This window comes from Antechinus flavipes, chromosome 1 (assembly GCF_016432865.1).
Source record: "Antechinus flavipes isolate AdamAnt ecotype Samford, QLD, Australia chromosome 1, AdamAnt_v2, whole genome shotgun sequence".
In the NCBI taxonomy this organism is placed as follows: Eukaryota; Metazoa; Chordata; class Mammalia; order Dasyuromorphia; family Dasyuridae; genus Antechinus; species Antechinus flavipes.
Genome location: NC_067398.1, coordinates 309,307,101 through 309,320,437, shown reverse-complemented (window position 1 = coordinate 309,320,437; position 13,337 = coordinate 309,307,101). Strand labels below are relative to the sequence as shown.

The following is a 13,337-nucleotide window of genomic DNA, read 5'->3' as shown; positions in this document are numbered from 1 at the left end:
CATATATTAGATTTAACATATATTTTAATATATTTAACATGTATTAGACTACCTGACATCTAGGGAAGGGGGTGGGAGAAAGGAGGGAAAAATATGGAACAGAAAGTTTTGCAAGGGTCAATGTTGAAAAATTATCCATGCATATGTTTTGTAAATAAAATGCTTTAATAAAAAAAAGACTTTATTTTATAGATAAATATCTTTCACTAGTATCAGGCAGATGACAAGACGAAATGTTCATTTACTTAGTTATTTAGAATATAAAAAGGACTAAAATTCTAGGCTAAATGGCTTAAATCTTATACTTTTATCTTATTATTTTACCTCAGATGTGCTTCAGAAATAGCTTGAGATAAATATTTAGTTTATATTGATCACTTATCATGATTATTTGCCATAAAAGGATAGGAACATGACTTTAACAAAGGAAAACTGCTTCCCTAACTTCATGTCAACCTTAATCATATAGGTAAAGTCTGCCAAAGTGGAAATGTTTTGCTGAGAAATCAAATCAGGAAATTTTCCATGAGAAGACTATCTGCAATTCATGGATGTCAATCCCATAGAGTTCCTGGCATCAATGGCCTAATAACATTTCTTGATGATTATATCTGAAGTCAGCTATTTCCAATGATCATAGTTTTGGGTGGATTTAGTTATTAAGGACCACATATCAGTGAGAACAAGTACTGCCTGTAGCCTCAGATTGAAAATGGGAAGAAAATCATCAAAAAAAAAATCACAATTTATTTTGCCTTTGTAAGAGATATTTGCTATGAGAGGGAAAAAACTCTCCCTCAAGTTGTAGCAATAAATAAAATTTATCAGACCTTCTAAAAATCACACAAAAATTTTTGCTTACTATTCCTTTCTATTAGTATTCATCTTTCTCAAAAACAGCTTAAAATTTGTCTTGATATAAAGAGATAATCATTAGACTTTTATGAAGTAGTATAGCTGGAAACATTTAAACTGACAGATATCTCTCTTTTATTCAACCTTTAATGTTAAGACTAAGGTAGTTAAAATGTAATTTTAGTATAGATCATTCCAGATATAACTTTATAATTCATAATAGCCTTATACTATAAATTCACAATTACCATAAATTCCTAATTACCACCTCTGTCATCAAAGATTGCTCACAATATAAGAAAGGATTCAGTTTTCTAAGTGAAGCAATACCAAAGATATGTCCAGTTAGATTGGTCTTATTATAGTAACCCCTGATAGCCCAACCAATAATCTTATAATTTTTTATAAATGATAGCTGATTTAAGATTAAATTTCCTCTTTAGAATAGGCAAATACTTTCAGAATATTAACACTTTGCAAATATTTTCTTTTCCTTTAATAGTTCTGCTCAACATCTAGATTAGAAAGAAATTGTGATCCTAAATAATATATAAATTGTTGGGGTTCAGTGGGACTCCAAAATATTGGGATTCTGGATGGGGGTTGCAGGTAAAATAACATCATGCAATTGGTATGAACATGATTGGTGAAATTTGATAATGAGAGCTAACAATAATCTCATTTCTTCTTTTATAAAACTAAGAAGTGCTCATTATTTGAATCTAGATGTGAGATAGCAGCCCAGACTTTTAGATGACAAACCAGACATCCTTGAAAGATAGCTTAGTGGAATAAAAATATCAGATGCAATTCCCTTTCTTTCACACATATTCTCCAATGTTGTACCACATGATTCCTCAATATTCCCAAGGTCGATTAGCCTGGAGTTTCTTGAAAAGTTTTGGGATCTCTACTACTTTGGGATTTTCTATTACATCATTCCCCCTCAAATAGTTAGGACCAAATTCATTTGAGATGATGGGACAAAAATCTCATCTTTTGGAACTACTTCAGACTGATAAGGAGCATAAACCTGGCCCTGCCTAGTAGGTCTAAATTAAGGACAATAAATGCCTTACTTAATGGTAGTTCCAGCATCTGGGAGCTGTTGGGCTTTGGGATAGGGTAGTGGATGGTATCTGGTAGAACAAATAGTTGGAGGCATGGCTTGGAGCCTAAAAAAAAAGAGGTCATTAGAAAGTTAAATAATATAGTAACAAGAAGATGATTAGGCCAAATACTCATTTACCTCGTTGTTTAGGATTATTTTCACATTTTCAACTTGAATTTTTTCAATTGAATATTTTCAATTTGAAAACAGCAAAATTTTACATACTTGCATTGTGCTCATATATGCTACTGACCACTCTAATTACAGATATTTGCTATAAGAGGAAAAAGCAGAGACATAATTATAATAGCAACAAATTGGCTTCAGGCTTTAGCCTAAAGGCACATATATGGCAGGATAAAACATTTTTAGTTCTGTTTGATTTCAGGTAAAAATCACATTTGACAATTGCATTTCACAGTCAAATCCAGGAATAATCACGTAAAAAGCATTCCTGTTCAAAGGAACACAATTGGGAAACTGAACCAGAAGGATTCCACCTTAAACAAAGCCAAGGCTCTTGCCCAGAAACAGATCATCACCAGTAACAGATCAGGATCACATCTCAATACTCCATGAAAATAAAAATAACTATTAATTTACCAAGACTCACATACATAAGAGATTTCACTTAACATCTTTCACTTGTTTTTTTTCTTCTGCTTCTTCTTCTTGAGTTTAAATTCATCCTGGTATAAAGAGCAATCATTAGAAATCATTCCTAATTATACTTAAACTTGTACATCTTCAGCAAGCCAAGTTCATTGTTTAGGAACTCAATTACTCAAACTATTTTATTTCCTAGAGCTGATGACCTTGTTAACTCCCAACAGTTTCAAGAAATTTGACAAGCTCACAAGTTAATTCACAGCCCAAAGAAGGGGCTGAATTTGCTGCTCCTGCCTGCCCACCCCATCTATCCTTAGGGCTTCTGTGGGCTGTGCCCTTTGCCACCTCTCCCAACTCTGTGAAGGGGGAAGGAAGCTGCCAACCATTATACCCCAAGCAGAGCCAATTCAGATAAAACTTTCATCTCATCCCTTCCTTTCCATATACAGTAATTACAAGTTTTTTTTTAATCTTTTCTATTTTTTTAATTTAAATTTTATTTTAGTTAATAATAACTTTGTATTGACAGAATCCATGCCAAGGTAATTTTTTACAACATTATCCCTTGCACTCGCTTATGTTTCGTTTTTTTCCCCTTCCTCCCTCCACCCCCCCCCAAGATGGCAAGCAGTCCTATATATGTTAAATATGTTGCAGTATATCCTAGATGCAATACATATTTGCAGAACCGAACAGTTCTCCTGTTGCACAGGGAGAATTGGATTCAGAAGGTAAAAATAACTCGGGAAGAAAATCAAAAATGCAAATAGTTCACATTCATTTCCCAGTGTTCCTTCTTTGGGTGTAGCTGTTTCTGTCCATCATTTATCCCTTGAAACTCAGTTAGGTCTCTTTGTCATAGAAATCCACTTCCATCAGAATACATCCTCATACTATATCGTTGTCGAAGTGTATAATGATCTCCTGGTTCTGCTCATCTTACTTAGCATCAGTCCATGTAGGTCTCTCCAAGCCTCTCTGTATTCATCCTGCTGGTCATTCCTTACAGAACAATAATATTCCATGACATTCATATACCACAATTTACCCAGCCATTCTCCAATTAATGGGCATCCATTCATTTTCCAGTTTCTAGCCACTACAAACAGGGCTGCCACAAACATTTTGGCACATACAGGTTCCTTTCCCTTCTTTAGTATCTCTTTGGGGTATAAGCCCAGTAGAAACACTGCTAGATCAAAGGGTATGCACAGTTTGATAACTTTTTGGGCATAGTTCCAAATTGCTCTCCAAAATGGTTGGATTCGTTCACAACTCCACCAACAATGCATCAGTGTCCCCGTTTTCCCGCATCCCCTCCAACATTCATCATTATTTTTTCCTGTCATCTTAGCCAATCTGACAGGTGTGTAGTGATATCTCAGAGTTGTCTTAATTTGCATTTCTCTAATCAATAGTGATTTGGAACACTCTTTCATGTGAGTGGTAATAGTTTCAATTTCATCATCTGAAAATTGTCTGTTCATGTCCTTTGACCATTTATCAATTGGAGAATGGCTTGATTTTTTATAAATTTGAGTCAGTTCTCTATATATTTTGGAAATGAGGCCTTTATCAGAACCTTTAACTGTAAAGATGTTTTCCCAGTTTGTTGCTTCCCTACTAATCTTGTTTGCATTTGTTCTGTTTGTACAAAGCCTTTTTAATTTGATATAATCAAAATTTTCTATTTTGTGATCAGTAATGGTCTCTAGTTCATCTTTGGTCACAAATTTCTTTCTCCTCCACAAGTCTGAGAGATAAACTATGCTATGTTCCTCTAATTTATTTATAATCTCGTTCTTTATGCCTAGGTCATGGACCCATTTTGATCTTATCTTGGTATATGGTGTTAAGTGTGGGTCCTTGCCTAGTAATTACAAGTTTTTGATATTAACATTAACAATAATTCCAAATTACTTAACAATCTTACAACTTTCACAAGTGATATCCAAATTGTTTCAGCTGTAACTTCCCCTTAAATTGGAAACAAAGCTGAAAACATCCAATTTCCTAAATAGTAAATAGTTAACTAAGTAGTTAACTAGGGTTAACAAGGCTGATAAAATAATGTATTTGGTTTTAAACTTTCCACATTCTTTTAGTTGTTTAGTTCATTCTCTAATAACATTCAGGTTACTGGATGACAAGCCAAATCTGGGTTTTATAATATTACAAAAAATACCATTACTTATCATTCAGTATTTCCTGAGTTTCTTTACTCAACAGTGAAACCAATTTCCCAAGCTGTTGCAACTCTGGGAGTTCTCCAGAAGGCTTGGGCTTTCCCTCTTGTTCCCTTAAATAAGTTTCCCTTTTGTTTTAGAGAGAAAACAAGACAACTCTTAAAATTCAGATAAAACATAATGTATCGCATGGATAGGAGTCTCATATAAATTATAATCAAATTTCTAATTTTAACACACACATCAATTTTTAAAGTTAGATTAAAATTAACCAGCACTAGAAGCTGGAAAATGAATGGATATCCATCAATTGGAGAATGGTTGAGTAAATTGTGGTATATGAATGTTATGGAATATTATTGTTCTGTAAGGAATGACCAGCAGGATGAATAGAGAGAGGACCTGGTGAGACTTACATGAACTGATGCTAAGTGAAATGAGCAGAACCAGGAGATCATTATATACCTCAACAATGATACTGTTTGAGGATGTATTCTGATGAAAGTGGATCTCTTCAATAAAGAGAGCTAATTCAGTTTCAATTGATCAAAGATGGGCAGAAGCAGCTACACCCAAAGAAAGAACACTGGGAGATGAATATAAACGGCTTGCATTTTTGTTTTTCTTCCCGGATTATTTATACCTTCTGAATTCAATTCTCCCTGTGCAACAAGAAAACTGTTCGGTTCTGCACATGTATATTGTATCCAGGATATACTGTAACCTATTCAACATGTAAAGGACTGCTTGCCATCTGGGGAAGGGGGTGGAGGGAGGGAGGGGAAAAATCGGAACAGAAGTGAATGCAAGGGATAATGTTGTAAAAAACTACCCTGGCATGAGTTCTATCAATAAAAAGTTATTTAAAAAAAAAAAAAAAACAGATTACTAGAGGCATCTGAGTCTCATCATGATCAAGTCATGTTCCCAGCAGGAGAAACTGAAGACTTTTAGCCCACCTCCTCATGAATATGCCTGCTCCATTATTAATTGTTCACCAAACAAGGTTGATTTTCACCTCTTGGGGCATCTTCTTTTCTAAAAGTATTTAAGCAGTCAATGATGTCCATGGCTTTGTCATTGATTACTGAAACCACTGACCATCATTTTATTATTTGCTAGCCTAATTAATAAATCAATTATTAATTACCCAGAAAAAAATAAAATAAAATAAAATTAACCAGCACTTTAGTTTGTGAGATTCCCTAATTCCAATCAAACTCAATTTTTTTTTTGTTATTTCCCAATTCATACATACTTTTTCTCTTTTTTGTGAGCCAGGAAAGGGTGAAAGGCAAAGTTTTTAACTTCAATATTCAGGCCTCCACCTTAAAATTTTCAAAATTCAGCCCTCAAGATACTCTCCTGAATCCTGCAAGTACAGGTTGGTTTACTACAGGAGTTTTTTTAAGTGACAGCAAACTTCTTTTCTGTTTTCCCAACGTTTCCAAACTTCTCAAATACCTTTCAATCATGTTCCTGTTTCTCATGCTTAAACTTTCTCACTTTCCTTTCTATATACATATTCTTTTAGTGAACTTTGATTAAAGCCTCTTTAAAACTGCACATGCCTTATTTCTATCTTATTTTGATCCAACACTTCTCCCACCTTCTTCTATTTGCTTTAACCATCATATCTCAAATGATCTTTACTACAATTAGCATACTATCTCTCTCTCTCCTATCTATGCATCCCTGTTGCAGTCAGGGAAGAAGAAAGGTATGGAGAGAAAGAGACTTTCTTTCCATGTCTGCCCTAAAACACCAAAACCATCAATCCTGTCAATGCTTTGGAACTTTCTTAAACTTGTTAATCCTATTTTTCCTTAAAATAAAATTTACAAAGGGATATCTCAAAACTTACTAAGATATTTCAGAAGGTGGTAAATTCTTAGGAGTTCTTTTTTGCAATCTTAAAATGATTAATTGCCAAACTCTATGATTCATCACCTCTCCAGAAGCACTAAGATGTTTTTAGTAGTTCTACAAATTTAATTATCTAACTTTCTTTCTATACTTCAAACTTGGCAAGTATTGAACTCACAGAGAAAACATCTTATAGACTTTTCCTTTTTTCTTATAACCTAATCTCTGGTAGAAAGACTAAAATAGGAATTAGGAATAAGATAGGAATTCTAACTACAATTCTTAGAAGTTGTTCCTGCTAGCTGGATCTTATTTGTTTGTTTATGTATTTATTTTAATTAAAGGCGAAGCTGATTTCAGCACAACCAGATGAAAACTACACAGACCAGTTGCTGCTGGAGTCTCTGCCCCTTCTCAAAACTCTACAATGAGTTTGGTGGGGGGAAATAAAAAATGAGTTTGGTGGGGTAGGGAATCCCACCTCCAAATCCAGAAACATTCTGAACACCAAATCCTCATGCAAAAATGTGACTGTGACCAGGACTTAGGGCACTGCCAGAAGTGAGATAGCAAACTTGGTTACCTTGTCTAGTGTGCAAGAGCCAGTGACATTTCAAACACTGGAATGCAGCAGCTGAATGCACAGCTCAAACACACAAACTGGGGTAAGGTTGACAGGGGGAAGGGAAAAAGAAGAGCAGAGAGAGGGAAGGGCTGAAGAGAAGCACGGAGGGTTTTATACTGCCACTGAGATAGGGGTTTTACCCTTTTGGAGACCTTCCAAAAAAAAAAAAAAAAGTCATGTCAGTGGTAATGCTGCAAGTGCTGGGGGGATCCAATGATTTCCAGGAAGGAGCACTGTGCACCCCACTCCCTGCCAGTTCCAGTGATTCCTGGGCTCCTAGCTGTGCTCTACTCTGCAGCTACATCTGAACTCTGAGGTCCTGAACTACTCATCCCTACATGAGTGTGAGTGTGCACACACACAGACACGCCCACACACTGACAAAGGAAAAAACAAAAGGCAGGAAAAAATTTATCACCAGCAGAGCAACTGTAAGTTTATATTCCTTAATTTCCCCCAAAAATAATACTTTTCCAGGAAACTACAGAAATGTTCTCTTTTCCCCACACAAGAAAATTTCCAGTTCTCTTTCCTCCTAATAAATATCAAATAAGTTTGTTTCCCTTTTTTTGTGCCTTTTCCAAAATGGACTACCCCATTTTCTTCTGTGTACGTCAGATGCATGTGTCCAGGGTACCTTGAATTTCACTCTGGAGGTAGAAGGTGGCAGCCTAGTGCTGGGCAGGGACCTAAGCAGTTGGGCTCATCTGGCTACAGTTTCAATCACTCAAGGTAACAGAATCGAGTTCAGAGCACAAACATGAATGACACAGGCATTCTACAAACACAGAGACAGAATATCAGGACAAATACAAATAAAGTGAGCAATTAAAATACTTAATTGATTCTCCATGATGTACAAAAGAAAATGAGTCTCTCTTTTTGAGATCATGTAGAACAAATTTGTTCCTGTTATTCAGATGTCAGTCCTGAGGAATGTAAATGGATTGTCCCATCTCTGCTACAAGACATGGGTGATTCTGTTCCCATAGCATGTCACTTCCAGTGGTCCTGAGAGTGAGAAATATCAAGTGTTACTGAAAAGGGAAGTATGCAACCAAAAGTGTAGAGCTCACTGATGACCCAACAAGCGTTCCTAGAAGCTTGGAGTGTCCCAGCTATGGTACAGAGGGGGCTTGCGGATCCTTGAGGATGAGGAGGACAAAGTCTCTAGACTTAGATCCCACCTCTGCCACCAAAAATGCTGGAGTTCAGTGGGACCCCAAAATATTGGGATTCTAGACTGGGGTTGCAGGTGTTTCCAAAAAATTTGAAGGCTTAGACCAATTCCAAGTTAACAGAGTTTTATTATAATTGTAATACTAATTAAAGCAGACTAAATTCCAAAAGAGGAAAATAGCAAAGAAATCCATTTTGGGGAGTCAGATAAAGTGGGCTCCAAATTAATTACCCATGAGTATTTTTTTTTAACCAATTCTCAAGTAAAGAAGCAATTCAACTGAAAAAGACAATCATGATTAGGGATCATGGTCCAATGAGGAAGAGTTTTGGGAACTGGGTAAAAAGGGGTCATGTTGGTACCAGGCTGTCCATAAACTAACTCTCTGGACTATGAAAGACTTAATATTCAATGAATCCCACTCCTGTCACCATTAAATGTCAAACCCTAAAATAAATCAAAGTTGTAAGTAGAAGAATAAAGCAACTTTGATTGAGATAACAAGGTAGCAAACTTGACACTCTGGGGTATGTCCTATGAGTATAGAGCACAATGGATTTCCCAAACCAGAAACCCACAAAAAAGAGGTTCTTATGGTCTAAGGAGGAGAGGGAAAAGGAGATAGTATACTTCTCCAGAGTTCCAGCACTCTACAAGCTATGATTCAAGGTAGAAATGCAAGGACATCTGGAATCTGAACATTGCCAGAATGGTTAAGAGTTAATATTAATTTGACATTAAAAATTTTCAATCATGGAGAAGAGAGGAATAGATATAGAAATAAAGGTAATAAGATTAAGATAAGATTAAAAACAATAGCATTTTTATACAATCACCCAATTCCTTTGCAGAGGTAAGAGATTCCCCAGTGTGGTATACTGCATATATTTTCAGACTTTTCTGACATATGAATTAGTTTTGCTGATTTTCCTACTCTTTCTTTCTTTTCTTCTTTAAAAATACCACTTGTTTATCAGGGATGATTTAGGGGATAGGAAAGAGGAAGAAAGGATCCTGGGAGAAATGCTGGTGACAAAGAAAACAAAAGATGTTAATTAAATTTTTTATTTAAAAAAAGAGTGGTAACTGAATAATCAGTGGTAAGACACAGAGTTAGGACTGAGGAAGGATGGAACAGATAAGCAGTTTTCAGAACAGTTAAAAATTAAGTATACTACCACCCTACCCTCACCAGAAGCATTTAGATAGAAGCCAGTGTTTTAACCTTTATGAAACATTTCCACCCACTTATTATTAATTTTAGAAGGGAAGCCTCAGAAGAATCCAAAGGTAGTTAAGAGAACAGAATTGTCTTTTGAGAACATATTAAAATCTTCTATAATGTCTTTAGTCCATGGATATTTGTGTCTGACCTAAAAAGTGGAAATTTCTGAAAGTTCAAATGGGCTTTGATGCTTACTAGGACATACATACATACAGCACACATCATTGTAAATAGCACTGGGTTTGACAAATGTTGAAAAAGTAACTAATAGTAACTTGTGATAACTATTGTATATCCTTTATAATAATAATTCTGATAATCTTGTGTAGTGTCTACTTTAAGAATGATTAACCCTAAAATAACTATGTTTCAGATCTAATAAACAAGAGTCCAGACTGGGAAGCAAGAAGAGGAAATATGAATGGGTGGGGCCTTCCCTTCCCTTTGTAAATAGGAACAAATGGGCTTTAGTAATTAGAAATGGATGTATGGCCAAATACAAAGAGCCTGGTGATTTCCTATAAAGTTTATGAATTTATTTGGGGAAATTGCTTCTACTTATTAGCTAGTAATATAATAACAAAAACTGTTCTCTTCTTCCTAAGCTTGAAAAAACATTTTTAAAACAATTTAAATCTCCAAACTTCTTCAGTCTTTGAAAGTAAAGGAGAAAGAAAGGAATAGTGGTAACAGTAGCCTGTTTGTACATGTCCTTTTGCAGATCTCTATAAAGTTCCTATGTTCCTTTACTGAAAAACTTGTAGTGATCATATAGCTAAAGTTTTACAGTAGACTTTATACATATCATCTCATTTCAATCTCACAACAACTGTGAAGTAGGTGCTATTTTTCCCATTTTATATATGAGGGCAGTTCAGAAAAGCTAAACACCTGGTGGAACAGCTAATATGCATCAGAGGCAGGATTTGAACCCACATCTTCCTAATTTACTCTATTTACCATACCACTGTGCCTTATTAGGAAAGAATTTCTTCCTTTTTTTTTTTTTTAAAGGACTATAAACTTGTGTTCTACTTTACTCTTCCTTCCTCAAAAAACTTTTAATGATGAACTTTTATTTCATATATCTGTACAGTGTTTGATTTAATTTTAGACAAAATTTGAAGAAGGAAATGGCAGATTACTCCAGAATCTTTGCCAAGAAACCGCCAAATGGAGCCACAGAGTCAGACTTGACTGGAAAAATAAAAATAAAAAATAAAAAATTGGACTGAACCAGGCAAAACTGATGAGCTATTGAAGATTTGAATCAGAGGTCTTGGTTCTAATACTTATTAGTGTTATAAGTAATTTAACATTTGAGTCGGTTTTCTTTTCTGTGTTATAGAGATAATGGCGCTTATACTGTTTGCCTTAAGGGGTGGCTGTGAGGAGCAAATGAAAAAGGGATCTAGCTAAGGGATGCCAATGATTTTGTCTTCGAAAGAAAGCATTGCCCTTGGAGTCATGCACAGAAACTAACAAACTGTGTGACTCTGGGAATAAGCCTATTTCCTCAGCTGTAACATGGGAGAGACAGCACTTACCTCAGTGTTGTTGTGAGGATCTGAAGAAAGTAAATGTGCAGGAAGCACCTAGTAAACTTTAGCTCTGTAATCAAACTTTAACTGAAGGAGGAGGGAACTCCTTTACTGTAATTAATAGAAATTTATTTACAAATATTTACACCCAACCTCAGGGACACACTCCTGAATTAGAAGAACCAAATTTGTATATCAAATATAGAATGCATGCATGCAACAGTCAGTCCTTGCCCCTGCAGGGTTTACAACCTACAAGCTAAAACAATGAGGATGCTTAGGAACGTAGCAGCTGCCAGGGTATCACGTAGATAGAAGAAAACAACTGTTAATGGTGTCCCTTGAAGATAACATGCCTGCTCCCGCACAAATGATTAAAGTTCCGGGCGTTGCAAACGCGATTAAACGTAACCTTGACAGCTTACCATGGATGCTATTTTTTCTGAGATCTGTCACATTAGGCACTTTCCACTGCATAGTCAAGAAAAGAGCTTCTCCTATGCATAGTGTGATGGGATTGGAGCTGGAAGGAATCTTCGAGCCCCATCTTCCTCAAAGTGCCCCCCGATTTAAGTGCATGGAAGACGCTGGGTTTTTTGTTTTTGTTTTTTACAGCTATTCTACCCCAAAGTAGAGTCCCAGTCTTCTGTAGGACCAGCGTCCCCACAACAGTCCAGCAGCCCACACTTCAGAGCCAATCTGCAGCTCCAGGACTTTCGGGTTATTCAGATTTGGCACCTCGTTTTCCACCCCGCCCATCCAAGAACAGGAACGCTGGCATGGTGGACACATAACCCCACACCGACCTAATCACGCAGGGACGAGCCAGTCTGAGTCCGGGTCTCACGGGGCCCAGCAAACAGCTCAACTGCGCCCCTAACGGGGAAAGGCGAGTCAGCAGTGGCAGGATAGCCGCAGCAGCTTCAGCCAGGGTCTGCTTCAAGAGGATGAACCACAGTGCCGGAGAGAACTGAGAAAGGGAAGGGCACTAAGCTGGGGTTGTGCTTTCTCTCGCTGGGTTTGGGGCGCTCCGGGAAAAGGGAGCCGCGAGCGCTAAGACACGGCGCAGCTGTGGCGCTTGCGCATCACAGCTCGGGACGTGGAGACCGTCTCCACCGTCCCATCCGGAGCTCCTACTGGGAAAGTCTGGCGGCGACGCCGAAGCGCTGGGCTGAGGCGGCTGAGGTGGCAGGGCAGCTGCGCGAGCTGCAGGAGCTCCTGGAAGAGGCTTAGCACGTTCTCCCCTCGCTTGGCGGACGCCTCGAGGTAGATGCCGCCCCACTCGAGCTCCACGGCAGCGATCACGGCGTCGGGGAAGCTCCCATTGGGCGCCAGGTCGCTTTTGTTGCCCACCACCACGATGGGCGGCGGGCTGGGCGCTTCCCCCTTGGTCTCCAGGATCTCGGCGCGCAGCCGCCGCACCTCCTGGAAGGACTCGGGTTCCTGAAGCGAGTAAACTAGGGCAAAGGCGTCCCCACGGCGGATCCCCAGCTGCCTCATGGCCGGGAACGAATAGCTGCCGCTCGTGTCCATGATCTCCACGCGCACCTGCTGCGCGTCCAGTTCATACTCCAGACAGTGCAGTTCCTCCACCGTGCGCTTGTGCTGAGACTCAAATGTGTCAGCTAGGAAGCGCTGGATCAGCGCAGTCTTGCCCACGCCAGCCGCGCCAAAGAAAACCAGGCGCACGCTGGACTTGGGTTTGGTTGGGTTCAGGGCCATAGTATCGGAGAATGAGGGATCCTTTGAAGGATAGACCTGCACGAATAGTTGCGACACCAGAGCGAATCTCAAAGCTAGGGAATCTCACAAAAATAAAGCCCTCCTTAGACCGACTTTCCCTCACTAAAGTGTCTGACTCTTGCTATCCAGTTTTTATAGGATGTATTAGCCAATGAAAGCGGGGAGGGGAAACCCAGACCGAAAACTGCTATTGGTTAAAAGAAAATACATACCTTTAAAAGACTCGCCTCTCCCACTTACTTCCTCCTCACCCCTCCCACTTACCTCCTCCCTTTCCTTCCTTTCTCCTCACCTGGTAACCTACAGTTTGGAGTTTCACTGATCCTAAAATCCTAAAAAGCTCCACCCACAGAGTTCCGAAGCCTTAAGTCACTTGGCAGACTGGAGACAGAGAGA

At 38.2% G+C, this 13,337-nt stretch overlaps 1 protein-coding gene across 1 annotated transcript; it reads right to left on the bottom strand.

Moving 5' to 3' along the window:
- Positions 1-9,483: 9,483 nt before the first annotated feature.
- LOC127555738 (GTP-binding protein Di-Ras2-like) lies at positions 9,484-13,028 on the bottom strand. The gene has a single exon (XM_051988342.1). It carries the CDS (start codon positions 12,918-12,920, stop codon positions 12,252-12,254), a length of 669 nt encoding a protein of 222 aa, XP_051844302.1. The 5' UTR covers positions 12,921-13,028; the 3' UTR covers positions 9,484-12,251.
- Between the last annotated feature and the right edge of the window lie 309 nt (positions 13,029-13,337).